Here is a 24,269-nt window from a genome sequence, read left to right on the forward strand (position 1 = left end):
TCCTAGTGATATTCCAGTATTTTTCATTTGTATCCAAATTAGACAAAACCTTTCTTAGCATAGACACGTGTTACTGTCTTGTCTGGAGGAGAGGTGTATGTTAAATGGTGTTACATGAGGTACCTTTAATTCAGTGCTATTTAAAACTGTTAGGACACAGGACTAATTATTCCCAATATAATACTTTAAAATAACTGAAAAAGTCTCTGAAGAGTTGACTAGAACCTGCATGCTAAACTGTCTGTCTTCCCCATTTGAATATCTACAGTATTTAGACATAATGCTAGAGAGATTTTGCAGAGTTGGATTCCAATGACACCCATGTGCTAGTAGGGTCAAATAATGAAAATTTATGCTTCTTATTTTAAGGTTGCCCTGAAGACCATATATCCAAACGTTTCCATTATAGAAGAAAATAGTCTGTGTGTTTAACTATCATTTGTTTATGGTATTCTTAAAATATTTTGCCATAAAAATCCTCATCTTTTTAATTCTAAAATTAGAGATGTTAGAGCTCTGTCACAAATTAACATTCCTAAGCCTGTTTTAAGTTTCTGCAGCTAAGTATATTTCAAATTAATGAGCAAAGATTATAAAATGTTTTTGTGCCATAAGTGTTCTAGCATTGCATGAGAAAACACTTTAAAATGTGTCCTGAAGACCTCTAAAAATATAATCTTCCAACCCAGAAGTTTACATTTCAAAGAGGCATTGCATTCAGGCAATGCTTTAAAAGGGATGATTTTTCTGTAATAAAATTTCACAATCTCCACATGCTTCGACAGCGCAATCATCTCTTAAGTAAAAGGTATATAAAGTAGCAGTTCATGGCTTATGCTTTGTTTCTGCAGTAAAGCTAGAAGAATTTGAAGAGGATGCTAATTGAAAAAGTCTTTAAACATACCTGCTAGAGGACAGTACAAGAAGAGTGGTATGCTGGGCCTCACTTTTTATTTACAAGATACTTGTCTGCTCCTAGGTTTCACAACAAAGGAGTTTACGTGAAAGTTGGGCTGCAGAAGATAAGTCATACTAGAAACCTCCACAAGGACATAAAGCTGCAAGTGGACCAGCACGAGGTGGAGTTACCAAGTATAGAAGGACTCATTTTTATTAATATACCCAGGTAAAAAGGAGAGGAAGGATCCCTTGTGGAGGCATGCCTGGCTGTATGTGTGGAATTGCTGCTTGGTATTTGAACATCAAATGTCAGATGGTTAGATAAAATGTTAAACGGTTTAGATCAGTAGGTGTATTACTGGTATTTTTGATTACTGCATGACTCGCTGGCTTTGCAACTATGTGTAAAGAGCTAGTTTTTAATACTGTTTTGACATTGGTTTTGTGATTCATTGAAACTCACAATTTCATTCCACATAAAGGTGACGTTTTTATGATAATAAGGTTATACCATCCTGTTTTCCCAGTGCAAACCCCATACATTTGCTATTTCTTCTCTGTCCTAGCAGTAATTTGGAATAATTTCCCCACCAAAGGTCTTCAGAATTCTTTTGGCACAGTTTCCTAGCAAAACATGGCTTTTTAGGCATGGCTCTAGGCCTATGACTTCTGTCCACTGTCATCTTCCCCTGTCCCTCCACTGTTTGAATAGTTGACTGGATTTCACAGTGAAGGCCAGACAGAATTCAACTGTCAAACACTGCCCAGGTCATACAGGCAGCTGGTCAATGTACATGGAGTCTGTGATGCTGCCTGGGTAGCTGTTGAAAACCCTCAGTTTAGCTACCTTTTGTGGGGTTGTGGGTGCTGCCCTGATAGCTGCAGGGAGCTAGACTTACTGCCATGGAAGAAAGGAAGCCATATCTGCAGAATTCTGGCTTCCTTAGATGTACTGTTGGTGGAGGAAGGTTTTTTGTTTGCACAAAACCAGCAGGTAATTAGTGCTGCCATACTATTATTTTTCAAGTACCCTCTTACCTTAAGCAGCCCGTATCTCTTTGCATTTTAGTCTGAAAATTTCAACTTTTTATTCAAATACGTAGTTTTACGTATGTGTATACACACCTGTGCACATACACATACACAAATATACATTGCACATGAGAACTGTGTGGAAGAAAAAAATCACAATTAGTGACAAGCAGTCCGTGCACAAAAACAATAAGCGAGTGATTTGAGTGAGGAGGGTCAGTATTGCACAGAAAGGAACATGGTGTTTAATTGTTAGAAGCATGTCAGAGGATTGAAGTGCATGAATACCTGCTAACAGCTGCAAGTGAGTTTGGCCAGGTACAAGAATAAAAACTTCTTACTTGTTTTAGCTTTAGTTTCTGTTCAGTAGCTTCTGTGAATATTGTCAAGACCAGTAAGAGCTATGTTAAGTTCTTAAGCCTTGAAAGGTGAGGGTTAGTGAAGCTGTAACCTGTATTTCCCAGCAAACTGAAACTATTCAGAATGACTTTCTTCTTACTTACATTTTTTTTCTTTCCAGTGGAAACTATTTACTTCACTCCTTCTTTTACCACCAAAAGATCTTATCAGAACTCTTCCAGATTTTAGGAAAAACAGTTGCTGTTTTCACAACGCAGGAACTGCAATCCCTCCAGCTGATGAGGGGAGCAGAGTGTCTGGCTTTGGAAGCCTGTCAAACCAGCCACCCCAGCAGGGCAGCAGGGAGGGTGCCCTGAGGCAGGGGTGGGTGGTGACTGTGGTGTGTTCTCCTCACAGCTGGGGCTCTGGAGCCGATCTCTGGGGCTCTGACAGCGATAATCGCTTCGAGAAGCCGCGCATCGACGACGGCCTGCTGGAAGTTGTTGGTGTGACTGGCGTCGTTCACATGGTAAGCTGGCATCCCAGTAGGCACAGAGGAAGCACACATTCTTTCAGACAGGCTCATTTCTGTAACAAACAGTGCGTTGCAAGTGCGTAGTCCTAAAAATGATGCCTCTTCGTTAAGGTTGGATAAGAGGTAACAGGAGTGTGAAGAACTTGTTAAAAGCAGGTGGGGCAATGCTTCATAACTCGACTAGACTTTGAACCAAGTCCAGAAACTTACATGCATACATATATATTAAATGCATATATATGTATGTATTGTAGAATGCACTTGCTTTCTCGTAACATGGTGTCAGAACCAAACAGTTCATGGGATGAAAACAAGATCTTACTCTAATACTACAAAAACATGCACTCTTCACCTAGTGTATTTGCAAAAAAATCTTGTTGTGCCTCATCGCAGTCAGGGTGGAGATTCCTTCTAGACAGGTGGCTTTATAATCTTCTGCCACAGGGTTTCCAGCCCCTGTTGCTGAGAATCTGGTGCTAGCTGCTCTTGATCTGAATGCTACATGAAGCAGATGGTATGCCATTCTGCAGAGAATATTATGACTCAGCTTATGGAACTTTAATTCTTTGAGGTATGACATATTACGTAGCAGGCCATTCAGTGGCCTGCTACTGGTAACACAGTCCTGTAGAACAGCAGGTTATTTTTGTCTTTTATTCGTATTTTTTTTCACTATTTAAAGAAATCTGCTGCTGAAAAAGTATATGCGGGCAGGTAACTAGAGATAACTAATCTATAAAACAGCCGAAAACTGAAAGGTGAGCGCTTAAAATTTTGTGCAGCTCCATCTTTGGTGTTGGCCAACTTTACCATTTTTTAATTTAGATCTTTTAAAAGACACTGAAGAAGTATTTTGGTAGAGATCCTTAAATCTTCCATGAAAGCAGAAGCAGCAAGGAGTGTACCTGTTGCTTTGGAGTACAAACAACTTCTCTGTGGAAGTTGTTTTGCCTCCAGCAACCTGCAGGGGTGTCCAAGTTCTGCACTAACTGACATAATTAATGCTAGGGCACTAAAGGCATCCTGTGCAGATTTTGCCTAAGAAGTTCTTTTACTTGAAACTTAGAATGTCAGGTGAGAATAAGATACTATCCACCCAGTTTAATCACAGCTAGTATTTGTGCTTCTTGTTAATTGGGGTCATAGATATCCTGGCTTTTACTTCCTAACAGGGTCAAGTCCAAGGTGGTTTTCGATCAGGAATCCGCATAGCCCAAGGCTCATATTTTCGTGTAACACTCCTTAAGCCAATTCCAGTTCAAGTTGATGGAGAGCCCTGGATTCAGGCCCCTGGCCAGATTATAATTTCTGCTGCAGGACCAAAGGTACTGGCTGTAGGTCTCTCTTAGCAAGATGACTTTGTTCCTCTACTGGATGTTATCATATTATCTTGCTTGTCTGTTGTGTTCTGGTGCTCAACCTTAAAGGAGCTAGTCAGCACATGTGGTAACTGTTGGATAAATACACAGTAGTTCCTACAGAATGTATTTTGAGGGGTCTTTCCAGCGGCTGAGATGAGGCTTGTGTTAAAAAAATAGTCCCTGAGCTTCAGCCTAGTGACTTAATTTTTTCCTCTGTATTGAGATTTCCAGGCAGTGTTGCTTGCCTTGAAGCAGGTCACAGCTATAAGGACCATGATAGTACTGCAGTGTGCAAAGTAGGCATCAGTTTGCTGGAGAAGGGAAGGTTTGTCACAGAGTAGCAAAGGAGAAAAATGAATGATGGATGAGCAGGGTCTGCAAAAAAAGAAACTTTGGAGTAATCAGTGGCTGTTTTTCCTTGATATCTCAATGTATGTAAAAGGAAGACAGTATCAGCTGCCTAAGAATTTAGCTTCTCTATTGACTTTGAAGTTGTGAAATAAACATTTTGCAGTAGTTGACTGTGGTGCACACCAGTCTACACATTTGCCTGCTACTTTAAGAATGCCTTTTCAACTTGCAGAAATCTGTTGCTGCAGTCTTGACAGTCTCAGAGAATTGTAGCTCTCCTGGAAGAGCTACCAGGACAATGGTCCTTGCAGAAGGAAAATGGCTGAAAGAGAGGGTCAGATCTCAAAGTTTCAGAATATGTTAAACTTTATTCTTTTCCTGAGAAGAAGGGGGGGGAATGCAAAGAAAGAGGGAGAACAAACCTAACTTGCCCTTCAGTGAGAAACATTTCTTATCTTTCTATCAAGTTAGTGACTAGTACTGTTATCTGTATGTATGTGTATGTATATGAGTGTACAGGAATATATATATATGCACATACATACATATACATCTATATGCATACATATAACGTGTGTGTATATGTTTTTGTAAAAAAAACAGTTAATCTTGTAGCTTTATAAGGATAGATGCATGAGATAGTTGTGTATTTAAATGTTTTTCTGTGGCAGTTCCAGCATTTTGCTTGGTTATTAGTTAGTTGCCTTAGATCAGCTTATTGTTTACTACAGGCCTTTTAATACTCTCTTTTAAAATTTTCAATTTTAGGTCCATATGTTGAAAAAATCCAAGCAGAAACAGAAAAAAACTGGAAGCCTGAGAGAGATGAAAGTGGATAGCATGTCAGTCTCTGAAGGAGGACGCTAAGTGGAGACCTGTGTTCAGAAGTGATGCAGCACACCTACTGTAGATACCAAGCTGGTTCGGTAAAACCAAGTGCAGACAACTCCTGAAGAGTGTTGCCTACGAGCGTGCCTTTCATTACATTTTGACAGTACTGGGTTCTACTTTGTCTTTCAAAGATAGTGCCTCATTGTCACAAATATCATGTAACACTTGTCTCATCTGAAATGTTTACTTTGGGTTGCTTTTCAATAAGCCATTTCCATTTTCCAGCCAAACAGAGATTCCAAGATGCTGAGATTTCTGCATCTGCCTTCGCAAAGACTCCTCCCCTCCTTCTAGCTCCTTCTTAAAATCATTCCATAGATAAATTTTGGTGAGTTGTTCCATAATTGAAAATGTGTTCCTTTAAATTAATGTTCGCAATAGCGTCCTAACCAAAAGAAGGCAAAGACTTGAGCTGCTGAGAACTTGGATCAGTCCAAATAGCACAGCTGAAACAGTACTACCGTAAAGAGAAAAACACAAAACACAGGAGAGATTATTTCTATAAAAGGAGCCCAGTGCACTGGAAAGAGAGAAAGTACTAGAACAGCTGAGTCAAAATATTTCAGAGAGTTTACTTCAACAGTACTTGGGCAGTATGAATGAAGGGGAAACAACCTGTAGAACAATTTTTCAGATGCAACTTAGTTTCTCATTAGTCAGCCAAAGCCTGTTTTAGAAGGCATTTGAATTTCAGCAGCTACAACGCTAACGTAAAAAAGAAATAAGAATACCCAAGACAGTATTATGGTATACCAGTTTTTTTCTGTCACTGAAACCATTATCTTTGACACCAGAGTTTTCTTCTTGTCTTTAATTGTGCTGTTTCTTTTTCATGAATTTGTCACAGTTGGACTATTATATAACAGCAAGCTCAGAGACTAAAAGAATCATCACTAATTAGTGTAAAAGAAGTACCACTTAGTGTTAAGTGAATTAGAACAGTCATCTGTTAGAGATGAAGTACAGCATAGCTTCTCTGAGGAGCCTTGGGCAGTGTTGAAGCCTGTGGTGTGCATGTAACATGCTGTAGGCTTCAAATAACTGGGAATGCAAGAGCCATCATGAAAATTCACTTACCTGTTTAGGCTTCTTTATTAGGGAGGGTTCAGAGCATACTGAAATCTGAAACCATGACACCACTGAAAGCTCAACAAAACTGATATTTATTACCAAGAGGTGGCCAACAAAACAAACAAACCCAAAAGTGAAGAAGGAGGAGAGAAATAAGCCCCCAGCACAACCTCCCCAGTCACCCAGCTGTTGCCCATAAAGTTATCTTGCCGACCTAGCGTGCCTATAATTACCCATTGCAGAATCTGCATCCTTGGAGAGTCAGTAAGTTCACAAATTGGCAGGCGTCCCCGCCAAAAGGCAACATTATCCTTGATGTGAAGCTTGCTGCCCTCCAAGAAAGAGCTTTCTGCTTTTATACAATTAACTGAGTGACTTCAGCCTAGGCAGGTGTGGCCAGCACTGCCCAGCCAGAGGCACCCAGTCCCACCCCTCGTGATGCAAGTGATATCTCTTCTGCACATGCATGGCTTTCCCCGCGCCTGCGCACTGCCCCCGGGGGATCTCTTCCAAATGAGTCTAGAGGTTTACTTCATACCCATAGTCTTCGGTTTCTCCTTCGAGCAACCTTGGAGGACGATCAGCCAAATCATAAAATAGCAATTAAATATAGTTTATACAAGAACTTTCTCCAAGGACGAAGTTTCCGTTTTATCAGTGCTTTTTTTCTCATAACTTGTCAGGGAAAGAACAAAACTTTTACAGGTGGCTGGGCCAAACATGGACCAAAAGTATCAGCGTAATTAACCCCTGATACAGCTTCTCAAGTCCTCGATGGTGTTGTTGGTGTTGCTATCAGGTGTGGGCCCGGGGATGCAGTGGCTGTCTTTTTTCACTTGGATGAGGGTGTGCTCTTCAGATGCTCTGTGTTTATTCATCTGCTGAAGGTGTGGAGATCTGGTACTCCTTTTACAGCTTCGTGCTAGAGACTGGCGCTGGAGCAGGTGTGCTGGTCCTGCCATGCACATGTATCTGCTGTCCATGGCTCATGGTCATGTTGTTCTTCACTCATCTCTGCTGGGCTCATCTCACCTTCGTTCTCCAGGGACTGAACCTTTCACCTTGGGTCATCATCATACTCAAGGGGCCCTGTGAGCCACTTGTGGCCAGGGGGTGGGGCCTGCATTATTTTACCACTTGTATCTGCTGCTTGGAGCTACTTAAGCCATGTTGCCTAGAGCCCACTCAGCCAGACAGTGGGCTTACTTGTCCTCTGTTGCACAGTAATAACTAATTCAGCTGTGGGTGGCATGAATTCATCACTCAAGTGTCAGCTTTAGGAGCATTCCTCCTGCCAGTGTGTCTAGAAAAACATCTCCAGCTGCTTCAGGGGACTTAAATTTAACTTTTAAATATGCAAAAGCCATTTTGTGATGGAGCCAGTTACGTGCTGAGGCAGTTCTTACTGGGTCTTGTTGATGAGTCTGTACTCTAAGCACTTGGCCAACTTTAGCAACACCTGTGCTTTCTACTTTCCAGTCGTGGTGCAGACAAAGGTGTGAATGGAGGTGCTACAAGAGAGTCATCTATAGCAACAGAATGATACAGCTAAAGCTATAGAGACAAAACAGCCATGGAAAAATGGCAGGTGCCTGCAGCCTCTCCTTCCTATCTAGTGATTCTGTCTGTTCTTATGTTCTGGTAGAGATGCAATTGGAGGACTGACTCCTGTTTTCAGTGAAACCTCTTCTTAATTGTTTAAATTCTTAATTTAATTTCAGGGATGTTCTTCAGGTACCACAGTGTGGACTACAACTTAACTTTTATTTGACATGCAAACTGGATTTGTGCTATGAGGGAGATAGTTTGGATAGTACAGAGCTAAAATCCTTGTCTTCCTGCTCATTAAACACAGGGTTGTCTGCTTCAGACCCTGGGCATGAAGGATCAGCTGGAGCTCTTCTGGCATCCTGGTACCAGCAATACAAGTAGGAGGAATGAAGTGTTGTATTTGAGGGTATGCACTCCCTGGATGAATCTCACAAATTAGAGAGGAATTCGGAAATAGAATGCTGCTTCATAATTGTCCAGAAAGACAGAGAAAATGCTTTGTATCCTTGGGGCAGCAGAAAGAACGCATGGTCTTACTTTCCAGTTGCTGACAGTAACAGAAAGGAAAACTTGACTTTTTGTTACAGAAAATGTGCATAAATTTTAAGACTGCTGGTGCTGTCTTCTGCAACCCAAGTAAATAAACCTGTCTTATTATTTTCCAGACATATATAACCCTTCAGCATGTAACTGACAGTGTTTCAAGTTTTTGGCTTGTTAAGGACCTGACTGTCTCTCCCTTTTGCTCAGTATCTGTTTTCTGAAATAACACGAAACTCGCAGATCACAGTATTTTAATCAGAGGTCCCCTTAGTGTGGCGTGTCCTTCCCGGGAGATTTTCCATCCCTGGAACTCTGTACAAGCCTGTCTCGGGGTAGCATCATGGAAGCAGTATGACACTGAAGTATGAATGTATTCTTTTTGAAACTTACAGAGGAGGTCCTGGCGGAGGACAATGTGGCATATTAATATAATAATGTAACCCGACTCCTACAGGACAAGAAGTCTCTGAGTTATGTTTTTCTTTCTCTTTTTTTTTTTTTTTTTCCAGAAAGCAACTGCCATATTGTTTGAGTACATGAGTGCCACACTGGAATGAAAATGTATCTTAAGAAAAAAGCACTTGGCCTCTAAGATCTCTATGCACTGTAAAGTGATGTTTATTGTGTTTTGATGCCAAAATAGATTCCTGGGCAGTTGAGATAGGAAACCCCCTGTAAAACTTTTAAAAAGAGAAACTCACTCTTTAGCCCCTCTATTAAGATGATGTTCCATTTTCAGGTTCTGTAAAGGCCAGTGTATCAAGAATATTTTTTTCTCCTTTTTTTTTTTTTACATTTTCATCACACACAGTGTCTGAGAAGGCCTAGTATTGTCTTGTGTAGTATGTAAGACTTGAATGAAAGAGGGAGATAACTCTTTGCAGTTAATGCAAAACATTTAGACTCGGTCTTTACATTGAACAAAACAATGTAGTATAATTTTCATGGCAGTGGGCAGATAGATGAGTCTCCATACTGACTCTTAGAGTAACATTGTATGAGAACCTAGTGGTCACAGGCCAAGTACTTTAAATAATGCAGTAGCAATGGTGGTGGGGAAGAGGCTCAGTTTAGTTAAGACAGGTGTTAATGAATGTGAGGGACACAGGACCAGGAGCTGTAGCTGTAGACAGGCTCATTGCTATCCTGAGTACACACTCCTTCATTCTCTCTCCATTGTCCTTGCCTGTAAATCATGGCAGGCACGGATAGCACAACTAGCATCCCTCCTGCTGAGATACACTCTCCTGACCTTTTACTAGTGTCCTACTTAAGCTTTGCCAGCACTGGGGAGAAAAGGGTCCTGAAAATCGTGGTTCCTTTGAAATAGCCCAATATCACATAGGAGAGAAGGTGATCAGTTGGTTAAAATCTGTTCTGATGGGTAAACAAACCTCTGCCTTGAACTGGGAGAACTGAAATTCAAAAGCTCATCCCTGAGATACAGGTGCTACTTAGAATATTTGCTGCTTTTTTTCCCCTGTGGCTTTTACCCTTGATTTGTATAATTTAAATTGCTGGTGTTTTCACTGCATTGATTTTTAAATGAAACTGTCATTTTGCCAAGAACTGTTTATGTATGTGTATATATGTGCGTGTACATACATGCATATACATACATGTGCACACACCCTTTGAAAATACGCCTTATTGTATTTCCTTCCACAGTGCCTAATTGTACAGCTTTTGCTCCGTTACAACATTCTGATAGCACTCACTTCTGGATCTTTCTCTCACCAGTTTTGGACAGGAGGCAGGACTTGCGCTTTCCAACAAGACACGTGATGGCAATACAGTGAAAAACACAACTGTGTTTAGAGTACAGTCTCTGTGCATGTACAGTTTGAGCTCCTCTTGCTCTTTCTAGATTTTAATCAAGTCTTTGTGTGTCTAAAATCAGTGGCAATGGCTATTGTAGCATTTTAAAATATAGAAAAAGCTGAGCATAGTCCACTGCAAGACTTAACTAAGGAACAAAACTAACTGAACTGTTCTAGACAATTGTTTGTTAATCTTCACGGTTACCCTCTTACAAGTATTGTACAGATTTCGTTTCTTTAAAGAGCAAATAACGCACTTGTTTTGAGTACCAGCTGTTTGAATTGCTAAGTATTTATGTGTGCATGTGACTCTGTAGCAGTCTCTTGACATATAAACGTGTCATTATCAAATGAAGCCTCATTTTGTGGGAGGAGAAGGCAAGTGGAGCTGTTGTGACACTTAAAAGGGCTTATGTTGAAGACACGGCAGATTTAGCTGCATATGTATTTGATAATGTGCTGAGCAGGTATGCTCTGTGCTGCATAGCCTCTGGTCCATATTCCAGCACTTTGTGATAACAGGGGTGCATTGGAGTTGTGCCCTTGAGAGACCTGGCAGAAGATACTCTTTCATTCTGCACCCCATACCCCTTCCTCACAACCTTCAGTGTAACTGTACATCTTCTGCTAGGCTGCCCTCTTGCCCTTCAGGCCTAGCTCTGTACAGAAACTGGTACTAAAGGCATGAGCCCGTGATGGTAAATGTGCATGGTGAGTGGGGGAATGGAGTTCCTGCTCTAAAACACTGCTTTGTTGATGGGCTTAGACTATTTTTTAATTTCTGCTTCAGCTTCTACTTTAGCCATTTAACAGCTGTGCAGTAAAGGCTCAGTAACTACTGAACTACCTTGAATTCATGGTGATTACGTTGCCTCATTTTCAGGCTTTGATCTTATATGCACAGTGCACATGTAACTTCATTACACTTTTTGCACTTACTAGAAACTACACGTTAGATAGGCTTAGGCTGTGACAAAATCACAATGTTTGTACTTTTTGTATAAATATGGGGATGATTCTACAGATACAAAGATGCACTTTCAGGTAGCAACGAAAACAAGTTTGTAGAATGCAATTGTTAAGGAGTTTCTCTGACTGCAGTGTTCCTGATCCCCATCCATATCTAATACTGTGTTCTTCTTGAAAGCCTTTTTGGGAATGAGAGATGGCTTCTTCCTCCCATCGCAGTATGTATTTACAGCTGACTGAAAGTTCATGTATGCTTTTGAGCAAATTGGCTGCTATTCTAAGTTTTAGGTTTTAAGTAACGTTCAAGCTTAATTTATAATGTCAATATTTACTGATTTGACATTTAGTTGCAGGAGAGATCCAGCTCAAAGCCTTCATTCCTTTTGCTATTTAATGTTTTTGGGGATTTTTTTTTTTAAACAATGTAGCTTTTTTATGTGTGGAGTGCAGTGAAATGAATGCAAATTACTGATCTTAACCTGCAGTTAGAGCAGCAGTTTCAATGTTTACAGGACAGTGACTATTGATTGTAAATGCATACGAGTTCACTGAAGCAGTGCACTCTGTGTGTTTTGGAAGCATTGTTTCTGCTTACCATATGTCACTTTGGAGAGATTTAAGTGCAGATTATGACTTTTCTGCCATGGACTCACAGGACAGAATTTCTACTGATAATGTTGTACTGAACATGTTTTCTGAAAAAGTGACTTTTTTTTTGGTGAAGATAATTTATGAGAATGTTTTATAAGCAGATCAGTGTTCTTGTAAAAGTTGGTCTGAAGTCTTGAAATAAATGTGTGTAGATATTAAAGACCTATCCCAAAGCAAATAATTTTTTAATAGGGCACTGTTAGTGGTGTAGTTACCCCTCAGAGCTCTCCTAGCAGCACACCCACTTAGTGTGTCACTGTGCACTGCTCAAGTGTGTTATTTAGGGGACAACTTGATTTCAGAAGATGTGGCTTCATTTATATTGTGTGTATCACCTGCTATGCCTCTGGCAGCAACTCCTAATATAAACATCAGCTCTACAAGGCAGAACTTCTCCCCAAATGGATCAGGTTGAAGAGCAGAGAGCCTGCCCTTGTGCTTGACTGCAGGAAGGTTACAGGTCTGGTGACTGGCATTTACAGTCCTCTCTCTCACTGTCACACAGTGTTCCACATGAGCCCTTTTGCTTTCTGAAGGTGGGCAGGCAGGCACAAACCAGGAGTGCCTGAGTCAAACTGCTAGCAGTTTGGCTCACCATGGCACCCATTTCCTAGTGCTGCTGGTCTTGCCAAATCGAGTAGCAGGAGGTGCTTGAAGAATTACTGAGTATTTATCGTGTAATTTTAGGTGCGTATAAAGCCTTCACTGCTATTTTAAAGCACAATTCGGGGATCTGTAGCATAGCAATAGCTGTACAACTCCAGCATTCCAAACATGCCCAAAGCAAGTTATCCTTGTGATAGTTTAATTAGCAATGGTGTAGCTAGTAGCAATCAATACCTTGAAGCTGCAAGTTCTGATTACTGGAAGAGAACATCTCTGCTTTGAATGCAAAGCATCAGAGTTTGCTATAGATTTCAGTGTCCTTCCTACTTATGAACAACCTATGACATCTTAATTCAAACTGTGGCTTCACTATTGCTTAAATAACTGTTTTTCACCTCTGACTATTTAAATTATCCAAATTCATGCAGTTGTATGAATGTTGTTTTATTATCAGGATACTCTTAAGGTGTCTCATAGCATTTCTTGTGAATGTTCTAATACATTGGTAATAAATCATCTTGGCCCAATAAACAAATGTAAGATGACAAGTTAGTGTCTAGTGCTTATTCTTTGTGCACCTGCCTAATTCTCAGAATAAAAAGCGCCTAAGCATAAGCATTAAAGTGGTTGAAAACACATTGTGTGCCTCAAACCAGTAATGCATTATCACACATGTTTACTTGTGGATTGGTCTCAGAAACTGGCTTTGAGTGATGTAGCTTGTTTCTCAATGCCTGCCTTGCAAATGAGACATGTCACCATATTGTGGTAACTTGTCTACAAATAACATACCTGGTGTAATAATTAGTTTTTGAAAGAGTAATTTATAAAAGGTGGACTTTTCTCTTATATTTAAACATCTGTTTGTCCTTGGGTTCTGTTCTTAGAGCAATTCTGTATATATTTTGCAATATGTGTTTTGTGTTTGACTGTACATTTTGCACCAATTTGAAATTCTGTATTCTAAATATAATTTACAAGTTCCCAGAGATCTGTAACTAGACTTTGTCTGTGAAAAATACAACATCTCTTCTGCCCTGGATGTTTTTGAAGTAGTCATGCTTTGAAAATAGTGAAATACACTTACGCAGAGACAAACATACTTTGTCTCAGCTGCACACTGCTTTTATAGGAACTCTCTAGCCTTGCTGGTTGAGATTGGGTCATGCCCTGTGAAAGGGTGGCTGTGTTCTAAAAGTGTGATTTCATATGTTTTCATTTTGAGACGACACCTACACACTGAGTTTGAACCCTGCAACATTCAAGCATCCCTAGAACCCTTATTTTTGTGGATAGCACTTACTGTAACTGGTAGAGTCTTTCTGCAATAGCACCATAGTGTGTTAAGCATTTCTGGTGTTTTGAGTTACTTTAATGATGATCCAGCTTTTCCAGGGTAGTTTTGTACATCTGCTTGCCCTATTTGCCCTCCTCTGGAAACACATGACCTGGTTTTGTCAGGTTGTGGAGAACAGGCCCACTCATACTCTCGTGCTTGGCTCTGGTGAGCAGTGGGGGGACCTGGCCTGCACAACTCGAGCCAGACGTCATGGACCTTGGCTTGGAGGGAGTCAGCTGGGACAAGTGGGAGGGCTCTACAGTGAGCTGGATCCAGGTGGAAACTGCCCCACTCTGGGTGCACAAGCCCACCCCTCCCTGAAGGTTAAGATCTGCCTTTCCTGGCTGATGGGGGGATCCATCAGCTTGGCACATCCACTTGGGGTGTCCCTGCTGCACTAACCCTGCCTCTGGCAGTGAGCAGTTGGTCCTCCCCACTCTATTCAACAACTGATTGCAGAACAGGGGAGGGCTCAGTTTTGCCCTAGCATCTCAGGGTAAACCTTACTGTTCCTTGCTGGACTGCAGATCAACAAGCTCTGAAGCAGCTACAATTACATTTAAAAACCATACATAGAAAATTGCAGTTTGAGACTCCTGTTGTGGGAAAAGAGAGGAAGCATCCAAAGTACTGACCTTCATGTAGGGGGGGAAAAAAACCCATAAAACATCCAAGTGAAGTGTTCACCATTTAATCAAGCTTTACACCAAGTGGCTTGCCTTAAAAATGGAAGAGGAATTGTTCTTTTTCCCTTAACTGAGGAAAGCAAAGTAGCGTTTTCCACTTATTATTCCCTCAGGTCCTAGTGGTGGCGTGGCAGAGTAGAACATAATGCTGTTCACACCACATGGACTTCTTTTCAACTTCTACATGTTGCAACCCAGCACTTATTTCGAATAGACTAATACAAGAGCCAGCTGAGCTGTCTATTAGGTAAAACAAAGGTATCTGGAAGGTATCTCTGCAGGTGCTGAATGTGGTGAAATCCCTCCAAATGGTGCAGGTGGGATTGTGGTACACCTTTGTGAGACAACAGCGTGCAGGAGCTACATGAACTTGGTTTTTAGGAGACATGACCAAAAAATTCATCTTCATACATAGTCCCGAAACTGAAAGAGAGTATGATCTAATTCTCCAGTAACTGGGAACAAGTGAGCAGTGATGAATTCATGATCCTCCTTCTTAGCAGAGCACTGCTAGAGGCTCAGGTATCACACCTGACTAACACCTCCTCAAAGCTGTGGGAGTGGCACCCAACCTGCCAACAGGAGGTGCAGCCAGCACACCTAAGCTGTGATGCCTTGTGTGGCTCCTTTAAAGTTGCTTAGTGAGCATAAAGGCACAACCTCAGTCCTACCCGTGTGCAGGGAGGCTTTGAAACCTTTACCCAGGCCTAAATGAGAGTGCTCTAACTGCCAAAGGGAAAGAGGAAAACAAGCAAAGAAATACAAGTGGAGGGACTTCCAAGCTTGGGCTCCAGATGGCCTAGAAATTGTTGGAGGGATCTGGGGGAGAAAGGTGTGTGTGGGTACCCAGTGGGTTGCACCCCATGTATGGAGTGTACGTCAGTGCATGGAGTACACCTGAAGTGGCCTATGTGCAGTCAGGAAAGGTACCAGGTCAAGTTGCCTACCATTTCAGAGTGAGACACCATAGGCTTCAGTGAAGAATTCATATTTACAGAGTTCAATACACATTCAGGAACTTGGGTACTTCCAAGATGCAATGTTGTTCTGCCTATACTGGTGATGATCCGCCAGTGAATTCTACCCCTGCCCTCCTCTGAGCTGAGAAAAGAACAAGGATCTGTTTTGCTGCTGGAGCAGACAACTTCCAGCATTTCTCCCTGCTCATGTATGGTTGTGCCTTGCAATCTGGCCATGCCACATTCCCATCAAGGGAACTGGTGTCTGAGAATGGGAAGGATGGTTTGGCCATGATGAATCCCAGTTTGACTTCCAAGTGGATTGTTAGCAGTTAGACAAATAGTCTCTGAAGTACAGTTAAGGAAAAAAAAAAACTTTTAGACAAATAAAGTCACAAGGAAATTAAACTGAAGGGTTGATGGAGCCATTTTGGTCTTCAAATTGATCGTCAGATGACAGCTTCGGCCCCCTAAAACAGATACTTTCTTATTGTGGACAACTGGTGTGCTGCACCACACATGATCCTCTGAATGACTGGCTGAATGACCAAATGCTGAATGCACAGTGGTGATGGGAGCATGTTGTAAACAAACAGAGCCATGCCAATGCAGGCACAGGCATACAGGCAAGCAGCATCGACATGAATAACACAAATAAGCCAAACCTGTGTCCTCTCACCAACTAATGGGGCTCGAAGTTCACTGCTGAATGTATCTCTGGCTCTCAATTTCTCCAGACCTCTCATGCCACCATAATCTCTTGGTCTCTCCAGAATCTGGCTTTCACACTGCAACCAAGAAATCCACCTTGAAATTCTCCTAGGGATCCGAGAGAGAGAGGAGAGCAAATCAACAACAAAAACAGTTATAGACAGAGTTTAAAGAGTAGAACAGGTCAGGCACAGAGCCTGCCCAGACAAGTGCTCTGACCAGGAGCCTGCTGACTTAATATGGGGCCCTTGTAATAAGATGGGGTCAGGGTCAAAGTAGCCATCAGAAAACATCCAGAGAAGCTTCACACAGATAGTGCCTCATCCCAGACTGGAAAACGGGGTAGGGACAACCTCTGTCACCTTCAGGGCTTCCCTCAGCCAACCTGTGCTGTGAATCAAATTGATCATTTATCATAAGCAGCCACTCTCACAGGCAAGTGCTGACACCACTGCTGGAACAGTGCCCTCGAGTCTGTGCCAGCTACCTGAGGCTGCTGTGAGCCCAGGACTTCTGAGGATGCTGCTCACAATTCCACCCATTTGCACACCACTTTGAGGTCAGGACTTGCTGGCACAAAGAAGCCTTCCCTCCTGCAATTCCCAAAGCACAAGCAACTGCAGTAGCTCAGGAAGCATAAAGCATTCCCAGCAGCAAGGACACTGGCCATGGATCTTGCCAGTCCTGCTTCAAACTGGCCAAGTTGAAACAAATTAATCCAGTTACATGGCTACTACACAACCTTGCATGGAAGGTCCTGCTCCCACATCTTTCTGTCACAGCAGCTTGGTGTCCTCTGCTATAGCAGCCTCCCCTACAAAACATGGAGCAGTACTGGTAGCAAGTCACCTATGACTCTCAGTCTCATATGCCACAGTCCTCACAGCCAAACCCCATCATCTACAGTCTAAACAAAGAACTTGAGGAGGCCATCTGACAGAGTCTCAGCATGTCTGCAACAAAGATGTGGAAACAGTCCTCATCTAGGACATGCCAGAACTGAACAGCCTCCATCAGCTCTGTTACAGGAAAGGAGATTGCTTCAGTTGACTGTTTTAATTCTGCACTCTGCCACCTCAGCTTCCCAACCTTTAGTCCCTGCTGGTACCTCCATCCTCTTCCTAACTCTCATCAGCCATTCTCACTTAACACTTTTTTCAGGCTTCTTTGGGTTATAAGTGAACATTGTGAAGATTTTTTTTTCAGTACCTTTACGTTTGTAACTGTGATGTGTTAGCAGTTCTGATCATAAACTTTAAACTGCATCCCGCTAAAATGTGTCCAAGTCTCAGCTATATCTGCCTGTTAGAAGGAGCTGCTTGAGTTTCTGTTAATGATAAATATTCTCCCAGGTGTCTGCCAAGTTTTATGATAAGTGTTGGCACAAAAACGGAGCAGTGTCATTAAAGTATCATGCTACTAAAACAGGGATTTTAGGTCTAGTGAGTCTTTTTTAATACAAACAAGGACGTTTGCTGCTGGGCACTGACAGCTTCACGATTTTGCCGCCTAGTTAACCCACAAAGTGGAGATTGCTGCCCTCTTGCTTTCTAACTGAGAATAGCAAAACCCTCACCTGAATTATGGAAGGCTTGAGGAGCTGCACAGACACTGGATGTGCAATTGCTGCGATTTAAAAATTGTTGTAAGAGAAATGTTGTGCTGTAGTTATGCAAATATGTTTATGCTTTAACTGTTTGGTTCATGGATTTAAAAATTTTATTCCGCTTTTTTTTTAAGGCATCATCCTCTGAAATTATCATCAGTTTGGGGAAGAAAAAAAATGGCAGTATGATGGGGTACTGGGGGTATAAGTTTCTAAAGCTGCTTTCCCAGTGTTGATGCTGAGGAGCATGTCACCAGCAGGTGACAGGTGACACAGCAGCAGGTCTTGCTGGGTCTCTTTAGGCAGTGAGGTGGCCCAGCCCCCAGAGCAGCACTCAGCACTCAGGAGGAGCAGCAGGAAGGTGTGGGGTGCTGCTCTGTAGGTGTCATTCCCCTCTGGAAGGGGGCATACATGCTGGGGAAGCATTGGCAAGATGTGCCCTGGGGGCGGCCCACACAGGAAGGGAACAAGGGACCCAGTCCCCTGTGGGGGGGAAAATTCAGCATGGGGAGTTCAGCTCTCTGAAACCTGCCTGCAAAGGGACACAGGGCAGCCCAAGGTGTAGCCCTACAGCGAGCCCTCATGGTGCTGGGCTTGAGGTGAGCTCAGAAAATGTTTCATGCAGCCTGAGGAGGGGAAGCATGAGGGCCAAACCATAGCATTCAGCAATAGGGAACTAAGCCCAGCACTGCTCCAGGGCCAGCTCCAAGGTCGCTGAGAGTTGGGCAGCCTTGGTGGCAAAGGTCTGCCTGCCTTCAGGAAACTGTCATAGTGCTCCTATCAAGTAGGAGCCTGAAATTCATGGCCCAGCATAGCTAGAGGCCAGGGCCCACAGCACTCTGCACATGGGTGTGGTGGTGGACAGTGATTGCACAACCCCAGCCAGACACTACTGGCTTGGCCTGGACAAAAGTGGGGAGAAAAGCCCTCAAGAGCCGTGGGTGCACAAGCACCGAGAAGTTGCTGGGGCAGGGTCTGCATGGTCCGAGGACTAGGTCCCAAAGTGCTGGGCTCAAGGGGGGCCTGAGGTGGAAGGACCTGCAGAACAAATCTTTCCTGTGCAGCTGGATGGCTTGGTCCTTCTCAGCATGTCTCTCTTCCCTGGCCTCTACCTCCAAGACCTCCACTCCTCACACAGGTATGCCAGCTCCTCTGGCTTCCTCCCTGATCCTGCCACTTACCCCCTCATGCTCACCTCAGTTTTACAGTCTCTGGCTCTGCAGTAATCACTACCTGCCTCCTAACTCCTCCAAATTTCTGCCTGGGTGCCTCCAAACAGCTGCTACTACAGCCATGGTCCAGACGCAAGGAGTGACTCCTGCCCCTGAGAAGAGCCCTGCCCCAGAGCAAAGCCCCATCAGATCCACCCTGCAGTCCCAAGACTGCCTCCCCCTCCTGGGGCACCTGCCCACTCCATCAGCACTAGCTGGGAAAGTACAACAGGCACTGCCAAAGCAAAGGGCCCTTTGTGGATGAGCTGCTGGAAAGTTACAAGGCAGTGCTATCAGCGGTCAACAAAACACTATGGTTTCAGGCACTAAAGCTTGGGCAGCTGCTGCTCTAACAACTGCTCCAAGCACATCCTCCTCTCCCAGTCTGGCACCCCGACCCCAAGGTACACAGGACTCATGCAGGTGACTGGGACAGGACGTGCCTGCTTTCTGTGGCTCTTCCAGAAACAGCAGGCACCACGGCAGGATTAAGCTGTCGCGCTGCTCCGTGCCACTTCATACTATGCCACCATGGAAGCAGCACACCACTGCCTTTTCCATTCAGTGCAAGTCTGGCTTCTAACCCAGCCCGCTGACCTGCAAAGGATTACCACCACAATCACAGCTCCAGCGGACTTAGCACAGCCACAATGAGGGAACAGCAAACACTTTCTCCCCACCATCAGCTGATGGCCCACAGCAGCCGAAAACAACACAGAAAGAGAAATGATGGGGCAGCAGCTGCCTAAGCCACCTGGATTAGGGAGGCTCAAACCCGCCTGAAAACCACCATGTACTGCTAACCCAGCAAAACTGCAGCTCCAGCCCTCAGCTCACTTCACCCAAACACACTCAGGCGGCTCCTGGCTCCCAGCACACTGACAAGGGCCACAAACACTCCTGCTGCAACACAGAGCTCAGGCAAGAGGCAAACACCAGCCACCTGAACACAACCATCACCCTGAGCATGCACCAATGCCTGTCCCCTGCACACAAACCTCCTCCTGCCTTCTGTCACACTGGCCACAACAGCTCCCTCCCGAGCCTGGCAGGCTGTGACAGCCCCGCACTAGCTTGCTGGGACACCTTTGGCCAGCTTTCTCCCCAGAAGATGGAGCAGGCCAAGAGCACTGGGCAGCTATGGCAGCATCCAGAAAGGTAAAGGGTCATCTGTCTCCTTCCTGGGATACCAAACCACGTTCAAACTTCAGCATCTCCAAGTGTGGCAGCCCGGATTCCCACTGGATCCCAAAACACACTGCTGGCATGGCGGCATCCAAGGGTCCCCCTCACTTCCTTTCACCTTGCTCACACAAGTCAAGAAGGAGGCTCTCAGCCACAGCTGTGGGTCTCCCTGCTTTAACATTGTGGTTTGCACCCAGAGACTCACAAACTACAATCTCCACCACCACGCTGCAGCAGGGAAAGAGACCCAGATCCCCTTACAGCCATATGGCTGCGAAGTGCCACAGGTCAAATCTCAGGTATAACTCACAAATCAACACTCACAGACAAAGGCTTCACACTGCAAAACCATACACTTGATGCTCTCCACACCTCAACTCTGCCTTTAAGGTGGTGGTACAAGCTGAAAAATGGCCTCCTATGGAGCCAGCACTGCTACCTTCCTAATTATGGCCTCCAAAAAACACAGGGGCTGACAACTCAGCACAGGAGAACGGCAAGAGAAACTCAGGGACTTGGCCAGCACCTCTGAAGTTTAGCCAACGGCAGCTCTAGAAAGGACCTTTTCTCACAAGCAAGGCAGGGCAACCAAAGCAGAAGAACTGAGTGCCAAGGCAAAAAAAACCCAAGAGATTGCTAAACAGCAACAGCTTCTTCAAGGGCTTTCTCAGTCTCCCAGGGAGACCCAAACAGCCCAGAAAAATATGGGCAAAGGATGACAACATTTGGAACCAGGCAACACTCTTGGCCTCCACCACCACACTCCAGCTCATCCTTTCCCTCCTCTTCTTCTTCCACTGCACACCCACCGGGTGTGCTGGGCTGGCTCAACACAGAGCCACTGCAGGGAGGGCCTCTCCTTCTGAGGGAGGGCTCTCCTATCCAGGTGCTCCTGCTCAGAAATCAGACCTGCTGTGCAGTCAACACCCTACAAACAGCAATCCAGCAGTGTCAGAGCTTGGACAGGCCACTTTGCCTGTGCTTAAACTCAAAACAGGCATACAGCACACATGCAGCATGACCGGGGAGAGGCAAAGAATCCCTTCTTCTGCCTCTCTTCATGTTTCAAAGAGGTACACAAAATATGCAGGAGCTGTTCCAGGCTGTGACCAGGCCATGCCAATGCACAACTACCTTCACCAGCTGTTCTCAGTGTCTGTCCAGAACAGAGTCCTGCAGTATGTATTTCAATGGATGGACTGGAACAGGCCTTGGGATATTGACGGCTGTCGTTTCCCTAAAAATCTCCCTCAGACAGGAAGATGATGTGTGCGTGGACATGAAGCTCATCCTCCAATGAGAGGATGTGGGTTGCTGTGACCCTGCTCTGTAAAGACCACAGTAGTCTTGCCATGTGCTTTTGCTCTGCTCAGCAGTTCTGCATCTGTCAGACCCCAACAGCCACACACACCACAAGACTCCCAGAAAAATACAGAGTATGATCCCTCTTATACAAAACTAAACGTCCCACCAGCCCTTTTATCACCACTCTCCTGCCTCTCTGAGCCCCAAAATGATCGTGATCTGAGCTGAAAAGCTGTAACACCCCTGTGTAGCGATCGAGGGCACAGACTTCGTTTCAGTGCAAAACAAAGACCTTTATTTAATAATGCATATACTTATATACCCTAGGCAGAAATATAGGTAATTCAGGCAGAACATTTGGTAATTTTCTACTTATGCTTACCCTCTCAAACCACGTAATTCAGCATATGCTTTAACAGATACAGATAACTACAGTCCTTAGCAACCAAGGTCCTTCTTTCAGTCTAGTGTCTTCTTCCATGTCTTCTCCTGCTTACCGTTCCCACGGCTTTCTGCCAACTAGTGCAACAATGACCACTGTGCCAGGCTGAGGGACATGATGCTGTTCACCTTCATACCCTAGTGCTCATACTGATACACTTGCTCTTGCTGCAGGAGCTTTAGCCCTTAGGGGCCTTGCAATAACTGTCGTTCAACAGGACAGTTTTGATTGCATCCTCAATCTTCTGGTTTTTATCTACGGAGGTGATGTAAGGATAAAGAATCACATGCAGACTTTTTGGAGATCTCCTTAAGGTCTTTTCCACACTGTGCCCATGCACATGTTCCTCTGACACTGGGATTTGGTTATGGCCTTCTGTTTTTGCAGCCTGTGTTGCCCACTTCTGGTAGGGCATGTGGGATGCCCACAGCCAGCCCCAGTGATACGCTCTGCATGACCATCCCATTGGGCTCTGCCCTGGCATGGAGCCTTCTCAGCCTGGCTCATGGGACACATCTCTTCTGGACACAGAACAGGGCATTTGCCCAGGCCTGACGGGTGGCCACCTCACAGTGGTCCATAGCCCTCGGACATGTCCCAGTTCTCTGTGGCACTTCTTAGGTGCTCCCACAACACGTCAATGCTTTCTCTGCAGCCACGCAAAGTGGGAGGCAGGAACCTGCCTTTTACTTTTGTGTCATTACATTTCATTCACATCTAAGGATTCATTCCATTAGCTCTTTAGAAAGACTGCTTTATCTACCTTATGTCTATAATTTTACCAGTCTATTTAATTTATATACCTCTAGAAACACACAACATCAACATATCTACGTACACATATATACTGATATACTCCTTCATACAAAAATTTCTAACTCTCTACATACTGTATGCGTTGTATAAAAATATTTTGATATCTGAATGCTTCCTGGTAGAAGGAAGCAGGAGTTGCAACACTGACAAAATGGCAGCTCCCTTGCACAAAATGGGAGCAGAAACCCACCAGCCAGGGCTCCTGCCTGGGAAGCATGGGCAGTGCAGAGGGTGGTTCAAAGTGGGGCCAGCACCACCTAAAGCCCTCCCAGCCCCCTCAGCTCACAGGCCTGCACACGCTGGGGGTGTTCCAGGAGCATCCAGCTATGGAATGCCAGGCAGCTCCAGGTAAAGTGCTCCTGCACAGGTGTCCTGCTTGCAGGCCCTCACTCGCCACAGGCAACTCCTGCCACAGGAACTGCCCCCCACAGCAGGGGACCAGACCTGGATGGAGCTCTCCCACAGCACAGGAACAACCCTGCTCTCCAAGCAGGTGCTGCATGCAGGCTCAAGTCCCAACACTCATCAAACTCACGTGCTTCAAACCCCTCGTCTTCACCACCCACCAGCTAATGCCTGCAACACCGGCACAGATGTTCCAGCTCAGGGCACAACAGCAGAGTCCCCCACTCCCCAGAACACCAAGGTGAGAAACTGCTGCCCACGGACCTGCACATCGATGCTCTCCCTCAATGGCAGCAGCGGCTGCAGCTGCAGCGCCGCCGTTCCGGACTCTGCAAAAGGCTGGGCTGCACTGCTCTCTGCAGAAGCAGCCCCTCTCCTCTCACAGCTTCCCTTCCTGAGGAAATCACCCGGGGCAACACACCAAGTCCAGAAGAAGGAGAAAGCTCAACCTCAGCACATTGCAGGTACACACTTCAGTTGCTCCCTTCCTGCACCCAACTTCACAACAGCCCAACTCAGGGGCTGGGCAAGGAAGGACAGCATCGAGTCCTTTTCTTCACCTTTCCCTTGAACAGGTTTACTTCAGGCACACACAGCACTTTGCTTACCTGACTGTGTCCCTCTGTGTGTACGCTCATATTTCCACACAGGCACACCCACGTACCTGCACCTACAGCACTGCCTATACCTGTGGTCACACGTGCATGGTTCCTTAAACCCTCTGCCCCTGCTGGTCCAGCGTCCTTCACTGACTGACCGTGGAACAATCTCTGCCACACCTGCCCTCACATCCTCCCCTCACAGCTACGGGCACAGCAGTACCGCACCCAGGAGGAGGAGCACACGCTGAACTTGCACACCTCCACAGGGACACGGGCAAAAGCTACACTGGGCTCTTGGATCCTTCTCTCATCCTTTTAGAGACTTTGCAGCAGGTGAATCGAGCTTCAAAGAGTGAGAAGATGTGGTTGTCACCTCCTAGAA

The 24,269-nt window shown here is 44.6% G+C and overlaps 1 protein-coding gene across 1 annotated transcript in view; it reads left to right on the forward strand.

The window, feature by feature from the left end:
• The window catches only part of DGKQ (diacylglycerol kinase theta), a 94,006-nt gene extending 80,397 nt beyond the window's left edge, over nt 1-13,609 (forward strand). Inside the window, exons 20-23 of the mRNA XM_051809089.1 lie at nt 980-1,126; nt 2,689-2,800; nt 3,979-4,131; nt 5,287-13,609. Of these exons, the coding sequence (XP_051665049.1) occupies nt 980-1,126; nt 2,689-2,800; nt 3,979-4,131; nt 5,287-5,385 (511 nt within the window). The 3' untranslated portion in view covers nt 5,386-13,609. The remainder of the gene's footprint in view (nt 1-979; nt 1,127-2,688; nt 2,801-3,978; nt 4,132-5,286) is intronic.
• The last annotated feature ends 10,660 nt before the right edge of the window (nt 13,610-24,269 follow it).

Source organism: Manacus candei, unplaced genomic scaffold, assembly GCF_025592945.1.
Source record: "Manacus candei isolate 608988 ecotype Guabito, Panama unplaced genomic scaffold, ASM2559294v1 h1tg000074l, whole genome shotgun sequence".
Classification (NCBI taxonomy): Eukaryota; Metazoa; Chordata; class Aves; order Passeriformes; family Pipridae; genus Manacus; species Manacus candei.